The 20015-nt window shown below is 38.1% G+C and overlaps 2 protein-coding genes and 1 non-coding gene across 4 annotated transcripts in view; all 3 read right to left on the bottom strand.

The window, feature by feature from the left end:
• The window catches only part of LOC134792051 (uncharacterized), a 104046-nt gene extending 88002 nt beyond the window's left edge, over positions 1 to 16044 (bottom strand). Inside the window, exon 1 of the mRNA XM_063763173.1 lies at positions 15787 to 16044. Coding sequence (XP_063619243.1) covers positions 15787 to 15857 — 71 coding nt within the window. The 5' untranslated portion in view covers positions 15858 to 16044. The remainder of the gene's footprint in view (positions 1 to 15786) is intronic.
• Positions 11579 to 11651, bottom strand: Trnav-aac (transfer RNA valine (anticodon AAC)). Its single transcript has one exon. It is a non-coding gene; the product is annotated as a tRNA-Val (tRNA).
• A 372-nt stretch (positions 16045 to 16416) lies between the features above and the next one.
• On the bottom strand, positions 16417 to 19541 carry LOC134792053 (uncharacterized). Of its 2 annotated transcripts, none has more exons than XM_063763177.1 (3): positions 19432 to 19541; positions 17313 to 17532; positions 16417 to 16692 (listed from the first exon to the last, which is right to left on the bottom strand). In XM_063763177.1, exons 1-3 carry the CDS (start codon positions 19515 to 19517, stop codon positions 16498 to 16500), a joined length of 501 nt encoding a protein of 166 aa, XP_063619247.1. In that variant the 5' UTR covers positions 19518 to 19541; the 3' UTR covers positions 16417 to 16497. The 2 variants fall into 2 exon arrangements, with proteins under 2 accessions (XP_063619247.1, XP_063619248.1); XM_063763178.1 differs by lacking the exon at positions 19432 to 19541 and adding an exon at positions 17990 to 18108.
• Positions 19542 to 20015: the final 474 nt, after the last annotated feature.

Below are 20015 nucleotides of genomic sequence, written 5' to 3' on the forward strand. Positions count from 1 at the left end.
CTAACAAGTTGAAAAGAACTCGAGTTTAGACTCAATTATAAGAGTCTAAAAACTGAGTCGAGTCTTGAAGCACAGGACTCAAAGGACTCCAGTCTTAACCAACACTATGTAAGCCTACTGCCCTTCAACCACTATCCGAAGCCTATCAAACTCGTACCCTAAAAAATCAAGTAATATTCCGTAGGTATACTCAGTATCAATATTAGTAGCTAAAACAACGCGGCAAAAGTAAAATAAGTTTTTGGCAAAAATTTCATTTTTGGTACAAGCTTTTATCGCTGACTGTACTTTTCTTACGACAGCCAACTAATACTCATCGAGACAATTCTAAAAACCCCTAACACAATTAGGTTGCGTTGTTTCATCACGGAGTTCCTATGGCCACCTCCTGTCTCCATCATCAGATCAGTTCGACAGTACCATATTATTGTATTGTCATCAGAACTACATACCTACAGCTGCCAATTTTCATGACGCTACGATCCTTGGAAGTTGGTTAAATTAGTTACCTTAGATTCCATTACATGTTAGTTACATACAGGTCGACCTAATAAAAGCTTGTTAAAAATATACTTTTGGCGCGTCAAATACTTTTATCTATAGGTACAGTACGGTTACCATCAGTTTGTCACTGACATAAACGCCGTCGAGAACGTAATTTACTTTCTATACATCTCGCTCGCACTCGCACATTAGTGCAAACGGGATGTATAGAAAGTAAATTACGTTCTCGACGGCGTTTATGTCAGTGACAAACTGATGGTAACCGTACTGTTCGCGCTCAAAGGGGTCTGCTACAATCTAATTGTTCTAAATATAGTGACATATCTATTTTTGTTAAGCTATTAGAGAGCGATAGATACTTTTGACTCATACTGCCGTATTCGAAGTTCAAGATGTGAATACAAGAGACGACACGTACTAGATCCATTCTAGATACGTTATAGTTTAGATTTCAACTAGTTCTCTTTTGCAGCTCAATTCGGGTAATCAGTGTCACTTTTACGTCAGATAGTGTTAGATATCTATTAGATGTGAATTGGATCTCTAAGTCATATCTTGTGGAAATCGTTCAAGAGTATCTCCAGAATCAAATAAATGTCAAATTTGAAAGGTTAGATCTTAAACATATCGTTATCGTATCTTGGTGACGTCTAAAAGATATCTATTTCAAAATCCGAATCGGGCTCATAGTCTGATACGCTAATTTTGATGTTTACTGCACAAGTTGGTACAAGCCAGTAATGCCACCTACACGTTTACACGCTTGAACCAATGATAATAAGTAATCATTAATTACATATTCAAAATTATCTTTTTGCGATTTAAATGCGTAATAAGTTCATTGATAGCAATGAAACACGCAAGATAGATAAACAATAATAAAGAAGTCAGTGCCATTTCAGAAGTGCGATAACGGTTTATTTATATGCGATAATGTCCATCACTTCTCTCATATCAATTGTTATCAAAATGCACTGGTCTTGTTATAGTAAAATAAGCTACAGAGTTAGCACAGAGGCGAATTCTAGAAATTTATTTAGGTCTTAAATGGTATATACCTACACTTTAAGCCTGCAAGAGCATTAACACATTCAATACCACTAAGTGCTACGGGTTACGCTCGTAGCGCGTAGCCACGGTTTCGTCGTATGTAGCGCGTAGTCGCTACGAACAGTGTACCCGACAGTCGGGTTCTTGGTGTTGAATGTGTTAAATGAATAATGAAAGCCCGGTTTTACTTGCTCCCTGATACCGCAAAATAATAAAATGAAACCAATAGGTAAATAAATAAAATAAATAAATATTATTGGACTTTTTCACACAAATTGACTGAACCCCACGGTAAGCTCAAGAAGGCTTGTGCTGTGGGTACTCGGACAACGATATATGGGTCAAACAGATCACTGTGTTATGTCTTTCCTGTAGACATACACAAGTGTTAAGGGCTATAAAGGTTAATTTTCTTATTTAACCCTTATCCACGTGAAAAGGTCCTCCTTTTATTTAAAGAACTATGATAAAATCATTACTTATATGCCCACAAGCTGTTAACTATTGCCCACAGGAGAGAAAACTAGTGTGTTATCGCGAACAGCACATTTTTCTCTCCTGTGGGCAATAGTTAACAGCTTGTGGGCATGTAAGCAATGATTTTATCATAGTTCTCTAAATAAAAGGAGGACCTTTTCACGTGGATAAGGGTTAAAAAAGAAAATTAACCTTTACAGCCCTTAACTCTTGTGTATGTCTACAGGAAAGACATAACACAGTGATCTGTTTGTCCCATATATATAATATAAATACTCAAATACATAGACATTAAACAACCATGACTCAGGAACAAATATCTGTGTCATCAAACAAATAAAAGCGCTTACCGGGATTCGAACCCGGGACCATCGGCTTCATAGGCAGGGTCACTACCCACTAGGCCAGACCGGTCATCAAAAGGTAATTTAAGTATTTCGTTTAAGTTTATAGGTACCAAAACAGGACCATTTCACATAAATCTACTGATACAGTACCTAATCTACTGATAAATAAATTTATCATTTCAATCGGTTAGGTAGGTACCTAACTTGAATATACCTAAGAGCGTCTTTACTTAACTGCGAACCATTCGTTAATGGTATATAAATGTGTCGTGCTGGTTAGTAATAGCACGAAACTGACGGTAAAGTCACACCCCATACATTTCGTCACAAAATGTAACTTGCTTAAATTACGCCGCGCTTTCCTAAAATTGATATAGAAACGTGCTTCTATAAACTACATACCTAACCGCATTATGTATTTGTAAACATATACCGTGATGGGGAGATGGCACTAGTTGCAGATTCACTTAGAATAAGGCTGAGTTACAAGGGTTCTCATATGTGGTTCAAGCGGAGGTACGAACCGTTAAGAGCCAACGGGAGTGGTAATTTCTCCATACAAACGTACTCCTCGTTTTCCTCCGTGGTTTTTGAAGCTAGAGCAATGATTTTTTCAACATAGATTAATATTGTCAATATCTATGTCGGACCGTTTTGCTTTTTTTGATATTTTTGTTTTTTAAGGCGCTAGAGCCCTTCAAAAATGGCCAAAATGGCCTAATTGACTATGCCGCAATGAGAGGCGTGGCATTCAAAACTGATATCAATTAGCCAAAAAAGCAAAACGGTCCGACACAGATCATTTCATAATCATTTAGATTTCAAAATTTGGTTACGATTGGTTAAGTTTTGGAGGAGGAAACAGAGGAGTACGAAACCTCGATTTTTGAGATTTTTACGCAGGATTTTTCGCCTTGTCCTTACCGCACTACTTTTAGGTGCCGCTTCCGTTAGCGAGACGGGTATATTTAACTAAAATATTTAAAACTCAGCTCCTGTTTCGTCTTAAATATAGTTACAGTTTTTATTTTTAACATAAGTTTGATTGACTGATTATGTTTTTTGGGCTGTTAGGTATATATAAAAATTTTAAGCCTATGATTCACAAGATACAAGAGATTTATTGATAAAAGTCAATATTTCACAAGTCAGATAAATTTTAGGTACTTACTTACATAATAATTTGACTAAAGAAACTAGTCAACACTCGAAGGAAGTTTACAAGATATTCGCGTGCAACCCTGTTCACTAAAGATCGACATTCAAGTCCAAGTAAAATACAGAAACCCGATATTGTTCCCAAAGCCCCTCTTGAGAACGGACAAAGGACTGCCTTGGGACCAGGTGAAGGTCGCTACAGAGCCTATAGGCTTCTAAAGTGTCTTCTCAATAGGGATTTTACCTTTATTGTACCTCGAATTTGAACTTTAAGTGTTGACAAGAAGGTTTACTTTCAAAGGATCGCGGGGATGGAAGTGGTTGGGAGAAGATGAAACGGTGTTTAAATTTGTAAGCTGGGGAAAAGAAAGGTGAAATTCGTGTTTACCTTTTTAAATTTATTTAAATTAATATAGTAAATTAAATGTACTAGGTAGTGAGTTTTTATTTCGTAATATAAAAATTTATTACTAAATTCAGAGGGTCATTTTTCTGAGAATATGTCTGCGGATGCCTCTAATTGCCACGACTACCTACTCTATATTTTTCATATATTTTGTATATGGGTCCGACGGGTTAGACTGCTGACATATTTTTTGAGAATGTCTGAAGAAGTTATTTAAGCTGTAAATTGTTTACTTACATCGTTAGTTAGGTACCTCTTTATTGGTTTTCGGAAAGCACATAAGATTCTTGATATGTTTAATCAACGTGTAAAAAATTGATAAATAGTAGGACGGCAGTGGGATTTCTTGCATCTGCAGATGATTTTCATTGCTGTCAAATTACTGAAAAACATCAATGCTAAAATCTAAAATATAATAATTATTTAAAGACAAATAATCTAATATTTTAATATTAATATTTTGTTACTGATAAGTTTAGTAACTACTAGAGTCAGACCGAGAAGAGTCTGCAGCGATTTTGATAGCCCACGCAGTACAAGTGTAATTTTAAACGTCAAACTTGTATGAAATTATGACGTGTAAATAACACTTGCACTGCGTGGGCTATCAAATCGCTGCAGACTTTTCTTGGTCTAACTCTAGTAAAGTTTATTTGAATTACTTGTTTGACGAAGGATACAACTTTTCAGCATTTTTTCGTATAATTTCTATCAATTTTAGTATCTCCTTTAAATATCTGTATTTAAATAAAAGGTAATTTTATAGACACAAAATGTTAAAATGATTTTCACCTCAGCAGCTCGAATAAGGGTACTTTGCTGCTTAACAACTCACTACGCTCGTGACTCTTTTATAGAATCTTTCACTTAAATTCGGAATTCAAAATTAACACTCAAAAAAATATCGAAATTTCTCTTTTTACACAAATTGTTGTGTGAAGTTACTAGTTATAAAGTATATTTACGTACCTCGGTAATTTTGTGATTTATGTATGACTAGTCAGAACATTAACCCTATTTGTATAAAACCAGCGGACATTAGGGTCAACAGTGTTACCCTTTATTGTTACAACACTTGTGTTCCATTATACTAATCAAAGTTCTAAAATTACCGTGAACCTGGAAATGTATTATCAGGCTCCAATTTCACCACGGTGACAGGTGCGACAATTGTAAAACATCACTGTTGCTGACGTCACAGGCATCCATGGGCTACGGTTACCGCTTACCATCGGGCGGGCCGTATTCCTGTTTGCCACCATCATTGTTTTATTAAAAAAAAACTTTATTATATCGGAATAAAACAGATATTTCTCTTGCTAAGTTTATGACAATTGTCACAAGAAACACTACAATTGTCACGAAATTCCGACATATAACTCATTACCTGTCAAGAATTACCTACAATTCTTCTAAATCTTGACAATTGTCAGAAACTTCGCAAAAGAAATATCTGTTTTTTCCGATATAATAAAGTTTTTTTAAATAATGCAATGATGGTGGCAAACAGGAATACGGCCAGCCCGATGGTAAGTGGTAACCGTAGCCCATGGATGCCTGTGACGTCATCAACAGTGATTTTACAATTGTCGCACCTGTCACCGTGGTGAAATCGGGGCCAGATCATTAGTGTTCAATCGATGTAGGTCTGTTTGCTATTTTAGGTTACCTGAATACGCCTCCTGTACTATGTGACGTTATCTCGGCATTTTGCCACGGCTCATGGGAGCCTGGGGCCCGCTTGACAACTAATCCCAAGAATTGACGAAGGCACTAGTTTTTACGAAAGCGACTGCCATCTGACCTTCCAACCCAGAGGAGATTAGTCCGGTTTCCCCACGATATTTTCCTTCACCGAAAAACGACTGGTAAATATCAAATGATATTTCGTACATAATTGTGTGCCTCATGTACTACGTGTATTGATCCAAAATTATATAATTTGGAACAATAAACAACAGAAATATGTTATCATATACCGACCCCGCTGATAACTCTTATATTTAACCCAGTAACGGAAATATCTCGGGCATTAAAGCCAAACAGCAGCCTTGATTCGATAAAAGTTTTTATTCGAGTATATTTACCAGCTAATGTACCTAATAAAATGAAACCACTAAAACTGTTTAAAGAGCCACAAAAATGACTTAGTTTCACTGAAATAACTTTACTGGTTTTTAATACCGCCTTCCTACTTTCAACCACGATTTGAAACACAAATCGTTTTGATGGACTAGGTGGCCTATCTATTCTGATTAACCTCATGAGACCCAGAAGCAACTGTTTTGTTTTTGAAATTGGAACCCCTAGTTACACAATACAAGTTCAAAAAAGATTTTGGAATGTCTACAAAAAATTGTACGCAGGGACTTAGGAGACATATTTCTTATGTTTTTAGGGCTCCGTAACTCAAAAGTAAAAACGGAACCCTTATAGGATCACTCGTGCGTCTGTCTGTCCGTCTGTCCGTCTGTCACAGCCTATTTGCTCCAAAACTACTGGACCAATTAAGTTGAAATTTGGTACACATATGGAAATCTGTGACCCAAAGACGGACATGTAATAAAAACAAATGAATTTTAAGCATAGGGGGCTCTTTTAGGGGGAATATGAGAAAATTAAAAAACAAAGTTTTGCAAACCATATCGTGTTACATATTAAATGAAAGGGCTTATTTTGAGGATCTCAAATATATTTTTTCTATAATTTTTTATGAAATAGTTTAGAAGTTATTTAAGAAAATAGGCATAAAATGACCATTCCCCCCCTTAACTCCGATACTACTGGGACTAAAATTATGAAAAAAATACACATAATAGTTCTTTACCTCTAGATGACCGAAAAACCTATTAGAAATCTAGAGTCAAGCGTGAGTCGGACTTAAGAAAAAAAACGCGGTTGGGCTGTTTTAGGGACACAGCCGTAATGGTTTACGTGATTTGCGAAGCCCGAGGCCGAGCTACGCGTAGGGCCGAAGGCCCGAAGCATCCCCCAGTAGCTTTTTGAAACGCACGGCCGAAGGCCGAGTTTCGGGAGGTTAGTGTTCAAACACAGAACAATTATAGTACAAGTGTCTGAATGCGAAGGTCGAAGGCCCGGAGCCTCCGACATGTGCATGCTTCCTGCAAAGGAGATCGTCGATTTTGTTCTATCTTTTGTTAAGCGATTGGGCCCGATACCTATAGATTACTGGAAAAACGTATAAGAAGTCTGCAATTAAGCGTGAGCCGGACTTAAGAATAAGAATTGCGGATAAGCTCTATCAGGGCCACAACCGCAATTGATTTACGTGAAACGTGGTGTGGACAGCTAGTGCGAAGGTCGAAGGCCGAGCTCTGCGTTGGGCCGAAGGCCTGAAGCATCCAAGAGAGGGGCGCCTCCACGCAAGGTCGAAGGATGAACTTTAGGAGGTTAGTGCTCAAACAGAACAAATAATTGGTTTAAATAAGTACGAGTAGCTAAATGAGAAGGCTAAACTGCCGTATATCAGAGGGTCTACCGCTAACACCGAAGTTCGCAAATTGCGGGGATTTCTCCAATGAAACCGTAATAGGAGATATTACTGCAATGTTCTGCCGCCAGAGTGCAGCACTGAACATAGAGTAAAAGCATAGAGTAACTTATACATACTAGGCCTTAAACAGTTTTTTGACAAGTTTTCACAGACAATAAAATATGACATTGATGCATCAAGGCGGTTTGTTAACAAGGGCCTACCGGTAAACGCGAAAATCGAAATTTAGTTATCTACCTCTTTATCGCTCGAATACGCAAGAGCGATAGAGAGATTAGATAACGAAATTTCGATTTACTTGTTTCGCGGTAGGCCATGTGATTGACGTGACGTGTAATGTGTCAATGTGGTTTGTTTACTGTATGTGCCACAAAGGTGCCACCTACACAGAGCTTTGCCTGATATTCCCTATTAGAGTGACAGAGTGAGATGCCAGCAATTCGCGAACTTCGAACAAAATTAAAGATAGCCAGCCTTGTGTGGAAAAATTGAATGAACAGTTGAATGTACTTATGAACTTCGCTTTGCTCGCTCGTTCGAAAATGTGTGCAGTACGGAACCCTTGGGACGCGAGTTCGACTCGCACTTGACCGGTTATTTTATTAATACGACCTTGACGATCGTTCACACTGATTGGTGCGAGCAAAATGCACGGGGAGTCATGACATTAACGCATCTCGCTCGCACTTATTGGTGCGCGTTTGATGTGCTGTAGTCGCGTCAAGCTCTTATCATAACAAAGTCAAGATTTTAAGAAATTACTCAAACAGAATCGGCCTCTAGATTACCCAATACTTTATGGGTATTTTCATTGAATACCTACCCAATTAAATTATGGGGAAAATGTAATAGCCTAGAAATTGCCTCCGGTATTATAGGGAAAAAGACGTTGTTATTTTAAGAGTTTCCTTTCAGATTTTTCTGCGAACTAGACAGAAAATGAATGTCGGAAAAGTAAATAACTTCTTTGTTGCGAACTCTTTTGATTTTTGACAAATATTTAAATTTGTATTTTTTTATGATTTTTACATCATTGGCACTTTAAAATAAATGGCGAAACGTTTAGTGCGTATTTTCATTCAGGCTATATTTCATCTAATTTTCTACATTCTATTTTAGGTCATTGCTTGCCAATCTTGCCATTTATCATAATAGAACCTTATTGTTTATATTCTTTTATGCCGGATGAATAACCGTTGATGTTACTAAATAACATATATATTATGTGAGGTAATTCGAGATAAGATACGCAATTTGGTCATTAACTTATTGTTATCTTAACGACCCTTAATAATACCGCTGGTTACATTAATTTCATCCCTCCACTCGTCGGTTATAGGTTAATGTACTTACAGTAGTAGACCTACTTAGCAAAGTACCTAGTAAACATTTTATTGTAAGATTTTATTCTACATTACACAGGTTCAGATACAATTTAATTAAGTAGGTAAGTGAGGTGAGGTGGGCGGGGCACATTGCCCGTAGAACCGATGGCCGTTGGGGCGGAAAGGTTCTCGAGTGGCGACCACGTACCGGAAGGCGCAACGTGGGTAGACCCCCCACAAGGTGGACTGACGACCTGGTAAAGGTCGCGGGAGTCCGCTGGATGCGGGTGGCGCAAGACCGGTCATTGTGGCACTCTTTGGGGGAGGCCTATGTCCAGCAGTGGACGTCCTCTGGCTGATATGATGATGATGAATTGAGATGCAAAGAACTATGCGTGCGTGCGGTAAGCAGTGTGTGTGTGCTACGACTGAAAATTGAAATAATAATTATATCACTTTAGATGTTAGAAATAAATATGTACTTTCCTAGTCAAATCAGTTTCTTTTTTCGAACCGTCAAAACGATTCAGCCACTATGGAATTTATTTGAAAACTGCACTAGTGACGTCATGATCAAGTTACCTACTTTTAGCACTTTTTTTAGTTCTATCCGATTTGTTAAATAAAATTGTATCAAAAAATAATTGCTGTCTACGTTTTTCTAATAATTATCTGGTCATCTGGTGCTTTATTTCGTGCATGGTGTGATTTGTTTTTTTTTTTTAATAGAGGCGCAATATCCCTATTGTCACGGTAGCTACAATAAACAAAAAAAAAGCTATAATGAACTCGTCCATAAAGTAGCACTTCCGCCCCAGTTGGTATCGCCCGAATGTAGCGGGAAATGGAAAACTCACTGAGCCCCGGTATTAAAGAGTATGGCGTGAAAACCATTACTAGCCCAAGTTAAGGATGACTCACGTTATACCGGGCCGACCGGACCGTGTCCGGGCCGGAGCTTCCGACGCTTACTTTTCTATGACAGATGACAGGTGATCACGTGATGCTTTCCATAGAAAATGAAGCGCCGGAAGCTCCAGCCCGGACACGGCCCGGTCTAACGTATGTCATCCTTATAGGTTACAGGCTTTCATGCGGATAATAAATCGACGCGGTCCCAGTACATGTCATCTTGAAACTTAAGTCCTTGTCTATAGAGGTGACAGCAAGGTGTCATCTATTGGGCATTAGCATGTCGAGTACTAACTAGTACGTTGACCTTAATTGTTTTGATAATAAAACTGTTAGACTGCTTTAGCTAGCCCCGAAAAAGGCATTTTTAAAGCAAAGAAACCCCTCTAGTTACAAGTCTATCTTGCCGATCGCCTACCTCACCATAAATTAAAAGATTTGTGCATGGGGGCTGTCCATAAATTACGTCATCGATTTTTGACGATTATTGACCCCCCCCCCCCCCCCCCCCTCCTAAAATCATCCAAAAATCATGCTTCGAATGACCCCGTTTCCTCCTACGTCATGCTACCATCATCCGGTGTCCAGACCCCCCCGCCACCCCGCTAATTTGAAATGACGTAATTTATGAATAGCCCCCTGCGGCTATGCTAGGATAAACTAAACTTATTAAGGTGGTATGGGTTAACTTCGAAAGCGGGATAATTTTGAAAATAGCTAATGTCTACTAAACTAGAAGCAGTTTCTACTATTGCAACATTAAGCGTTGCAGTAGGTAGAGTCTGTTCGGAAAGAGAAGAGTCTTGGAATGTACGGGGCTCATACATTCCACGACTCTTCTCTTTCCGCGTAGACTCTATAGGTAGAGCGTGAGTAGTAGCGTAGCGCGACACTCGTCGTGAGTGCTTCTAGTTTAGAAGATACATATTAAGGCTTCGTCACACAGGCGCGTTTTCCAGGCGGGGCGTGAGCGGGGCGCGCAGCTTTTACATATTAAACGCTCACGCCCCGCCCGTAAAACGCGCCTGTGTGACGGAACCTTTAGGGATTTTCAAAATCGCCTCGTAGTCGAAGTTATCCCAGTACACCGTAATATTTTTTACAGTAAATATACCGCCGTAGTGCGGTAACTAGCTCTATACTTGCGTATGTCCAAAATTTAAAGCGCCATACGTACTGTAAAACATTGTATACATATAATACACGTGCGAAAAGGTAAATTGCAATTCGTGTCAATTTAAAACACTCCCTTCGGTCGTGTTTCAATTTATCGCCAGAATTTCCTATCGCACTTGTAAATATTTGTCAAAAGTATTATAAAAAAAAATATTATTAGTATTTTTTTTCCCTAGCCTATTTTGGTGTCCCACTGCTGGGCAAAGGCCTCCCCTCGTTTCTCCTCCGCCTCCGCTCGACCCTGTCATCGGCATTTTCTCACCGTTTGGGGTAGAATGCGTCCAAGTTGTCCCGCCATCTCCTTTTATTAGTATTATTATTTGTCAAAAGTGTTTATGTGAAACAGACAGTTAAAAATAAGTACAACCAATAATGCTGGAACAATCTTGAGTTTCAATTATGGTGATTAATTCTCTAATCGACTTACCGAGCAATTTAATTTGTTTCTTACACGTGTATTGGCTTCCCAACTTCCCAATTCATAAAACATTCGTAATCATTCGTGCCACTCCAATTTATTTAAATTACCTACCTGAATATCGCTCTTCAGAGGCTAATTAATATAATCTTTGGGCAAATTATACTATTAAATTAATATTTGATGTTATTTTATGCTAGGGCTTGGAATACCTAAACTTTACATAAACACTGCCATTTTACATACTTATTAGGTATTAAGCTTAGAATAAATTTAAAAGTGAAAAATTACTGTCTTGGGTGAGACTTGAACTCACGGCCTCTGGATCGTTACTCCAGCGATCTGCCATCTGAGCCACCAAGACCTGATCCATAGCCAGCAAATCTTTCCACCATATTACGGGTCAAGGGGACCCTTAGCGACATCTACCGCTACACTTCTTATCCCAGTTACACTTCTTAAACGGCTACCGGAGTTCCAAGTCATATTGGAAATTCACCAGTTACGATGTGATACTCCAGCGATCTGCCATCTGAGCCACCAAGACCTCATCCATAGCCAGCAAATAGCATCGTTCGCAGACGTTTCTGCTTGTTAAAAATGAAAATTACTTATTAGGTATGCCAGTAATTTACATTAATAAAGCACTAAAGCCTGTCTAAATTAGCATATCGAACTCGTTACAGCTACGTCCCTCGTGTACTCTAAAATCTGACTAATTTTGGGTTAAATACTATACAATGCCCTCGGGTTTGTCGGTAAATTTCAGGAACGTGTAACATTACCAATTAGACCGAAATTATTAGCGCATCGCGCTATTCGCGCTGCATATCCGTTCACGAATCGTCAATTTAAGTGATCATGGTGAGATTTATTTTCAGTTAAAAGTGTTATTGTTAGGATGTACTCACGGCACATATTTTATTCCCCATTCGGCATATATTTTAATGATTGAATCTAAGCTTAAGTATAATAACTAGGCATCTAGGAGAACCTAGGGTGTTATAACCAGGAAACACACGATACATGCGTCACAAGGCGGAAGAAATATACTGGTATGGTATATAAAAGCATTTAATAAGGCTTTGTATCTAGAATTCTAGATATTATAGGTAGGAATAGTAATAGATGTAGAGGCTGGAAAAAATGTTCCTAAGAGATGAACGTTGAAGATACGAAGGCCATCTTTTGGCAGGGGAGAGTAGGGGCCTGTTTTGAACCCTTTGAACTAGTCAAAAATACATATATGTTATACCACCGTAAGTACCTCATAAATAATCTATCGTCGGGTGACAAGCAAAAGTCACTAAGTACTATCAAAAAATTAAAGTAACAATGCACTTTATTACACTTGTAACACGGTTTATTGTACAATAATTTCAATGGTGTTAGTTAGTGACTTTTGCTTGTCACCCGGCGCTATATTAGGTTGGGTTCGTTTGGCCTAATGAACATGCTATGTATAGTATGTTTATTACCATACATATCAGCCACGATACGATATTCTTACCACTTCATTTATTACTACAAATACTTATATATTCGTAGTTATTGAATCGTATTTTGTATAGGTATACGGTTTTAAAATGGCTTGGCTGTGTAGTCCAGTGGACCAGAGCCAATTTGAAGGTTCTGCCAAGTTTGTAGTGTAAAGAATTTGCGAAATAACATATTTGACCTTTATACACGGTGGGTAAAAAATAACTGCATTCCTGTTGCCAGGGAGGTTTTGGGATTATACTGAGCAACTTTTACTATGGGACCAACACCGAAATCGCTTACTGGCCCGTTTTGACATGGTATAATAAATAAATAAAATAAAACCATTTATTGCAGACTCTCTGGGTTCATTAGTTTGGTTAGTACAGCACAATTAAATATAGCGTTCGTCTCTTCCGTTAGCATTAGCATTTGAAAATGACGTATGTAGCAATACAGTAGGCCAAGCACATGGTTGGCGCGACAGTATCTCGCCGCGAGATAGACTACCCGTCTTTTTTTAACTGTATTAATTAAAGAGGGACGGGTAGTTTATCTCCCGGCGAGATACTGTCGCGCCAATCATGTGCTAGCCCGGCAGATGAAGCTGTCTACGTAATAGTAGGTACTTACGTATGGCCATCCCTGCTGCCTATGTGACTCTAGAAAACGTGTTGGCCACCCGCCAACTGGGCAACGTATCGTAACGTAACGTACGAGCCCGTAACGAAATAGGTGCATCTACCTATTCCTTAAGGAAGTCCAGCTAGTCACGATACTTTTATTAAATATTATAATAATATCCACTTACCTACTTATGACTAGTTATGTTTTCAGATTTTGTTCCCTAGTTTTAGTTTAGGTTAAGTTCGTACAACCGTAAAACGAACACTTTATGGAACCAAGTCGTCCGTGTTATAAACGTTTCGTTGGACATCGTTTCAAAGAACCTAATCTACACTATAACAATCAGCAGAGGCTCAAATCTATATATTCTTTGCAATAAACCTACGTCCTGAAAAGGGCAAGAATACCGTAATTCCGATTTCAATGATATTGCAATTTGCAATAGGTAAGGTACCTACCTACCGGAACTGAAAGGGGACCATTGTTATAGAAATCTCGTATATTAGATTCCTAAAAAAGTTTCGCTTTAAAATATAAAAAAATACGACTTAAATTGCTGTTGTGAATATTTTGACCTAAGATTTTTTTTTAAATCTCAATGAAACATTTTTTATGAAATGCAAATACCAAAAAACAAAAAATATGATATGATATAAACAGAAAAATATTGGTATAGGTACTTTTAAACGGGTCAATATCAATACCGGTATTCATTCCGGAATTGAGAATTGTCCGACATTAGATGCTCTAAGTCATGAAAAGCTAACAAGAAAATATTACAATAAAAATAAAATCTTATCATATTTATTATATTTACTTTCTTTCTTATCATTAAACTGCAATATCGACTATATATGATCTAATCTTCGAGGGTTTGTAAGTATTTATCATGTAGCATTTTATCTACCTACGTAATTACCTATACATATGTATAGTATAGGGTGGTTATCGTTATGTACAATCTAAACGATAGGTGTGCCCCTACACGTGACTTGCTGTGAAGTGAAGTTATGAGTAAGTACTTCATGACAAATAAAACAGTTCTTATTCTTATTCTTACTTAGTTTTTAGACAATTTGTGAAATTTGAAATAAGTATTTTGTTATATCATAGCCTAGAAAACATTTTCTATTATATAAAGGTACTTTACCTTTATACTCCATACTTCAATAATTGCATGCCAAAACCAACATTTTATTTGCTCGCGCCATCACCATTTTTCATAAAAATTGCATTACCTGCCCAATACTGTAGCACGGCCTGATTCGAACTTTAACAATTTGTTTTGGTTATGACACGACTCGGTCGTCTTAGTGATTGACGCGCATTTCACGCACGGCTTTCACTTAATTTTGCTTGCACCAATCAGAGCGTGAGTGTGCTTCAAGGTCGTATCAAAACCATTACGCATTATTTTGTTTAAAATCTGAATCGGGTACCTGAAACTAGTCGGAGTTTTTCTCCTGTGTTTATTTGCGAGTTAGATGAAGTCGAAAGTATTTCGTAAATTGGGTGACCTATTTACCAAGCAACGAATAGAAATGGATAATAAAGTACTTACCAACCTACTCATTCAGAATTGCGTTGTTTTTTCCTCTTGCTTTATCTCTGACTGTTACCGAGTTCCAGAAATATTTGTGAATCAAATTTGTAAATAGATAGGTAAACTTAAACTCAAAGTATTGAAGTGTTTTAACACCGAGGAAGAGTTTACTATTAGTTTTGGTAGTTTATACTTATGTTTACCTACATCAACGGGTACCTGCGTATATATATAGGTAGGTACTTTAATAACGATATATCTTTGAACGTCGTACGTCTCAGGTGAGATCATCTTCGTAATGCACATATAAAGAACAGGTTTTATTTAATACCTATCTTTATTCATTAATTCTGCACTCGTAACTCATCAATCATCATTCTTTCTTTACCTTTATTGTAGGTAAAACCGTTTTTATAAAAAAAAAGAGAGACAAAATGTTGGTAACATAATGGCGAATTGGAGATACAGCGCAGTATTTTTGTATTATATCTTCAAATTTAGGTGTTTGTGGTCTTTCCAGAGAAGTGGTGGAAAAACACATAGGTAGCTGTGGATAAAGGACTTGAATCTCATGTGCACCTATGTATCTAACTACATAAATACACAGCAAATGTACTATTAATTTTTTTATAAAATAACACAATATGAACAAAGTACCTACCTACCTAACCGATATAGGTAAACAATAAGGCGCGATAGTATCCGACGGAATATTATTCAAAACGAGGGAATTTATACTCGTTTCTTGAATACCTATCAGAAACATCAAGTATTTTTATTACGCATGCAATATAAACAAAACAAGTTTTAGCGGTCAATCACATGTTCGTAGTTTAAAATTAGAACTCACCCGGTCTCGCGGTTATCCAGGGAGTTGTTTGAAGACCGGGGCACCAAGGGCCGGTAGCTGGACCGAGTCATGGTTAACACTATCAAGGGTTTAAACACTCATACCGTCTATTATCACACGTTAATTGAGCAAACGAAGCGCCTGCCATACGACATAGTACTGATTAACATTGTTTAGTCAAGCCGCACAAGTAGCGGGCCGATAACAACTATCTATCACACATCGAGGACGTATTTATCTAGGCACTCGGCTACGCGCAAAACAATAACATGACGTTAACAATCTAAAAAAAAACTATTTTGTACAGATGCTCTGAATGGACCGATCAATAATATTAACTTAGGGTGAAAGCTCGCTGGGAGCCACCACACCTCCCGGCCGGTTCTGTCAGAGCTTTTGCAATATTTATTACAACGCCATCTGACGCCTAATAGCTGTATTAAAATTTTACCGAACGCACTCGATGTTTACCTACCTTAGTATTCTCGCGAGGGGCGCTGATAGTTCGGACTTATTGATTTTCCGTTTAAGTCTCTGAAATGAAAGACGTATGTGACATGGTTTTTCATACAGAACCCGTCATTTAGTGCAAAAGTAAAACTTGAAGTTTGCTAAAAATAAACGAATGTCGACTGTCTATGAAAATTTAATAATGTGCCTAATGATAATAGAAAAATATGTGCTATATTTAATTAATAAGTTATTTCAATATTAAATGGTCTTTTTATCTTCTATTTTATTCGTCTGAGTTTCTTCGGCTGGTTTTTCCTTGTCTTCTATTGCTTTCCCTTCTGTTTCCTTCTTATCTTGTTCTGTGTTATCGTCGTGCTCCTTTATCAAGTCATCTAGCTCTTTTTCTGCGTTTATGAGATCCTCTTCTGTTATATTGAGGTCCGGAAAACGTCTCTGTAAGTGAATTGCGATATTTTAACTGTACCTAAAGTTTTCAAGTAAATTTTGTTTTGGAAAAAAAATTGTCAAGTTCCGAATAAAACCTTCTAACTGAAGCAGAGGAAAGTCTAAAGTTTGAATTAATTATTTTTCTTCGTAATCTTTATTGCAATGTCGTCAATGCAAGATTCTGTTTTGAAATGAATAACAAATAATTACCTATATACGTAACACAACCCTATACTGTAGCCCCTCGGGAAAACTTTGGCAGGGAGCTCATTCCACAGCCGGAACGTCCGCTGGAGGAATTTCCTCTTAAATCGCATAGTACGCGACCATTTAGTTTCTAGGGTGTGAGGATGAACACTTAGCCGACGGCGTGCGGTGATTGAAAGCGGCCGTTGGCATCATGTAAGACGTGTTCAGAGCACAGCCGCTGGACACACACACACTGGAGCACAGTACCTGGAGGTCCTGCAAAGACTGCTGTATAGTCTGCTGTTGCTGCCTCATCCGTCTCGGCAGCATAAACACAGCGCTGAACAGCCGCAGCATGATCCAACACAGCGCCGTTAGGGCGCCGTGCGTGAACTTTGACTCGACTATGTATACTTAGTATAATAGTAGGCAGATACCTGTAGTTCTTGCAAAGACTGCTGTATGGTCTGCTGCTGTTGCCTCATCCGTCTCGGCAGCGTGAACACAGCGCTGAACAGCCGCAGCATGATCCAGCACAGCGCCGTTAGGGCACCGTACGTGAACATCGACTTGGCCATCGCCCAGAAGTCCACGCCGACTTGCTGCGTCTTCATGTCGGTCACTTCGTATAGGTATTCGTCGTCTTGCGATTTTTTTCTACAAAGATAATATACTCGTATACCTAATAGTCTTCAATGTCGTATGATTCGAGATGATGAGCGCGTATCATCATCATAATTCGTTGTCTTTTTGCCACTGCTTACTTATATGAAGTCTGGGGCCCGTACAGCAAATAATTTCTAAGAATTAGCGCACTATTTTTTTGCGAAAGCGACTGCTATCTAACCTTCCGAATTCAACCCAATCTTTCGTAACCATTTGAGCGCCATTTTTCTATGCCAGAAAATGCGTGTATGACGACATTACTTGATAGTAAGAAATTTTTGTGACACTCATAGGGGATCTTCCCGATAAATCACGCCTTAAAGTTCCAAGGATGCCCAATCCACAACAGGAGTATAGTATCACGTTAAAACACTGAGGAGTCCATACGTTTTATTCCGTTGGTGGATAGAGGAGCTACAGAACCTGCGTAGTCCTATAAAATTCTTACCCGATTCTCTCCTTCAACTCCTAACTATGAAACAGGAGTCGCGAACCTTAGAATAAGTATACAATCTTGTTTAAGACGAGTTATGTTTGAGCCACGTCATCACGTCAGCTGTCGAGAGTGGAACGAGTAAGTGTGATGACCCATTTCCCATGGCAATGTCGATGGTCACGAATTATTGATGACGCAGGGGCAGCCAACAGTTGACGCTCGAGTCTTCGACGAAGATAATAGTAGATGGTGTCACAAGGGAGCAAAATGACATATTTACGGCGTGGGTGTACATTGAATCCTGAGGGTAGTGAGGGATTTAAGTGTTAAACACCCAAGGTGGAAATTATTTTGGTACCATTTGAGCCTATCGTGAAAGAAATTTAACCTTGACAGTGTATAATATAACACGTAAACGCTAAGTTTTCACGCCAAGAACTACGTCGTTCTGAACTTATAACCTTGTCAATTTACGACATTTCGAGGCGTTCTTTCCTTCGAAGAAAATCATAATACCATTTTTTTTTATAATGAATATTACAGACGAATGTTATGAACCTATGGAATCGGTAAATCGATATAGGCCAGTAATTACAGCCCTGTCGCCCAGCTGACCGTTAACCAACAGATTTTATTGAATGCGCTATGAGACGGCAATACAATATTGTCGTTTTTGTGTATGTGTACCTATGTTTTACTACGTCGGCGACAGTATTCCTAAAAAATATTTGTAAACGTATTTTTGAGCTATTATCTAAAGAAACGTCGTCGTATTACAGAGTGAAAAAAAATAATGTGCCTTAAAACCATAAGATAGCTCATTTTACTTAAAGGAAGCATTCTTTTATTTTAAAAAATAAATAAAACTGCATCCACAGATTTTTATTTAAAAATTCGCTTGTATCGCCTGGGATTCGAAAAAAACTTTTTGTATAATTGCACTAATCGATACAATTCATGATAATGTTGAAGTTTCTCCAAAAAACAACATAAGTAGGTCTTACACTCGTCTGTCGTACAAAATATCCATATAATCGAATATTTCGTATTTTTAAAATTATAGTCGATCGATTGCAGTTGTAATTCTTTTTAATGAAATTTTTTTTTAAGTACTCGTAAAATGAGCTAACTGAAGATTTTAAGGTACTTTCCCTCCAGGGCCCATTCTTTTTTTTCCACACTGTATACCTAGTGTTTATCGTTGCTTAGGTTCATTTACTGCAGCAACGCATAAAGTGCTATTAGCTGTAGAGAATAGAAGTTTGTAAGCAGAGGAGCGAATAGTATTGTTGATTGATTAATATATTGAGTATAAGTTGCTTTTGTTTTGTTTCGTTCGATTTAAAAACGAAACAAATCCAATTCTATTTTCTAAATGATTCTGAGAGGTTGCGAGTCACAAACACTGGCGAGTTTGTGAGCAATGTCAAGGTTGGTTATCTGCGGATACTTACTGCTCAAAGTAGAAATAGGACACCGTGAAAAACTGAAGAACTTTCATGAAACCTAGAAACACAACGGTCCATACTTCCTTGTCCATTGCGCAGTAGTCTTCACCCGACTGAAAATTATTTGCAGGCATCATCAGGCTGTTATTGCTGTTGCGTATTAAAATAAATTAAATAACAATCAATTATTTCGCAACTCACCTCTACCCGCGACTTTGTCTGCGTAGATGGGCATTTTCACTTAAAAGTGTACCATTTACTTTTTTTCTAAAATCCATTTAACTTTTGGGTTATTTTTACTCAGAATTTCTAAGCCATAGAGGCATTGACGTATAATATCTAAGGATGGGCTAAAGGGGCACTAAAAATGGTACTAGTTCAGCGGTGTTACTTATGAATTTCAGCCAACCGTGCAGTCTAACGCAACTACTTGCGACCAATAGCGCGCGTAATGCGAACTCGTTAACCAACCGCGCACGTGATGCGAACTCATCAACCAATCGCGCTGTAGCGGTGTCACACCGCTGTACTGGCCCCTGTCATGCCTCATTATTATTGCCCGTAAAGCCAGTCCCTAGATATCTATGTCA

Source organism: Cydia splendana, chromosome 7 (genome assembly GCF_910591565.1).
Source record: "Cydia splendana chromosome 7, ilCydSple1.2, whole genome shotgun sequence".
NCBI lineage: Eukaryota > Metazoa > Arthropoda > Insecta > Lepidoptera > Tortricidae > Cydia > Cydia splendana.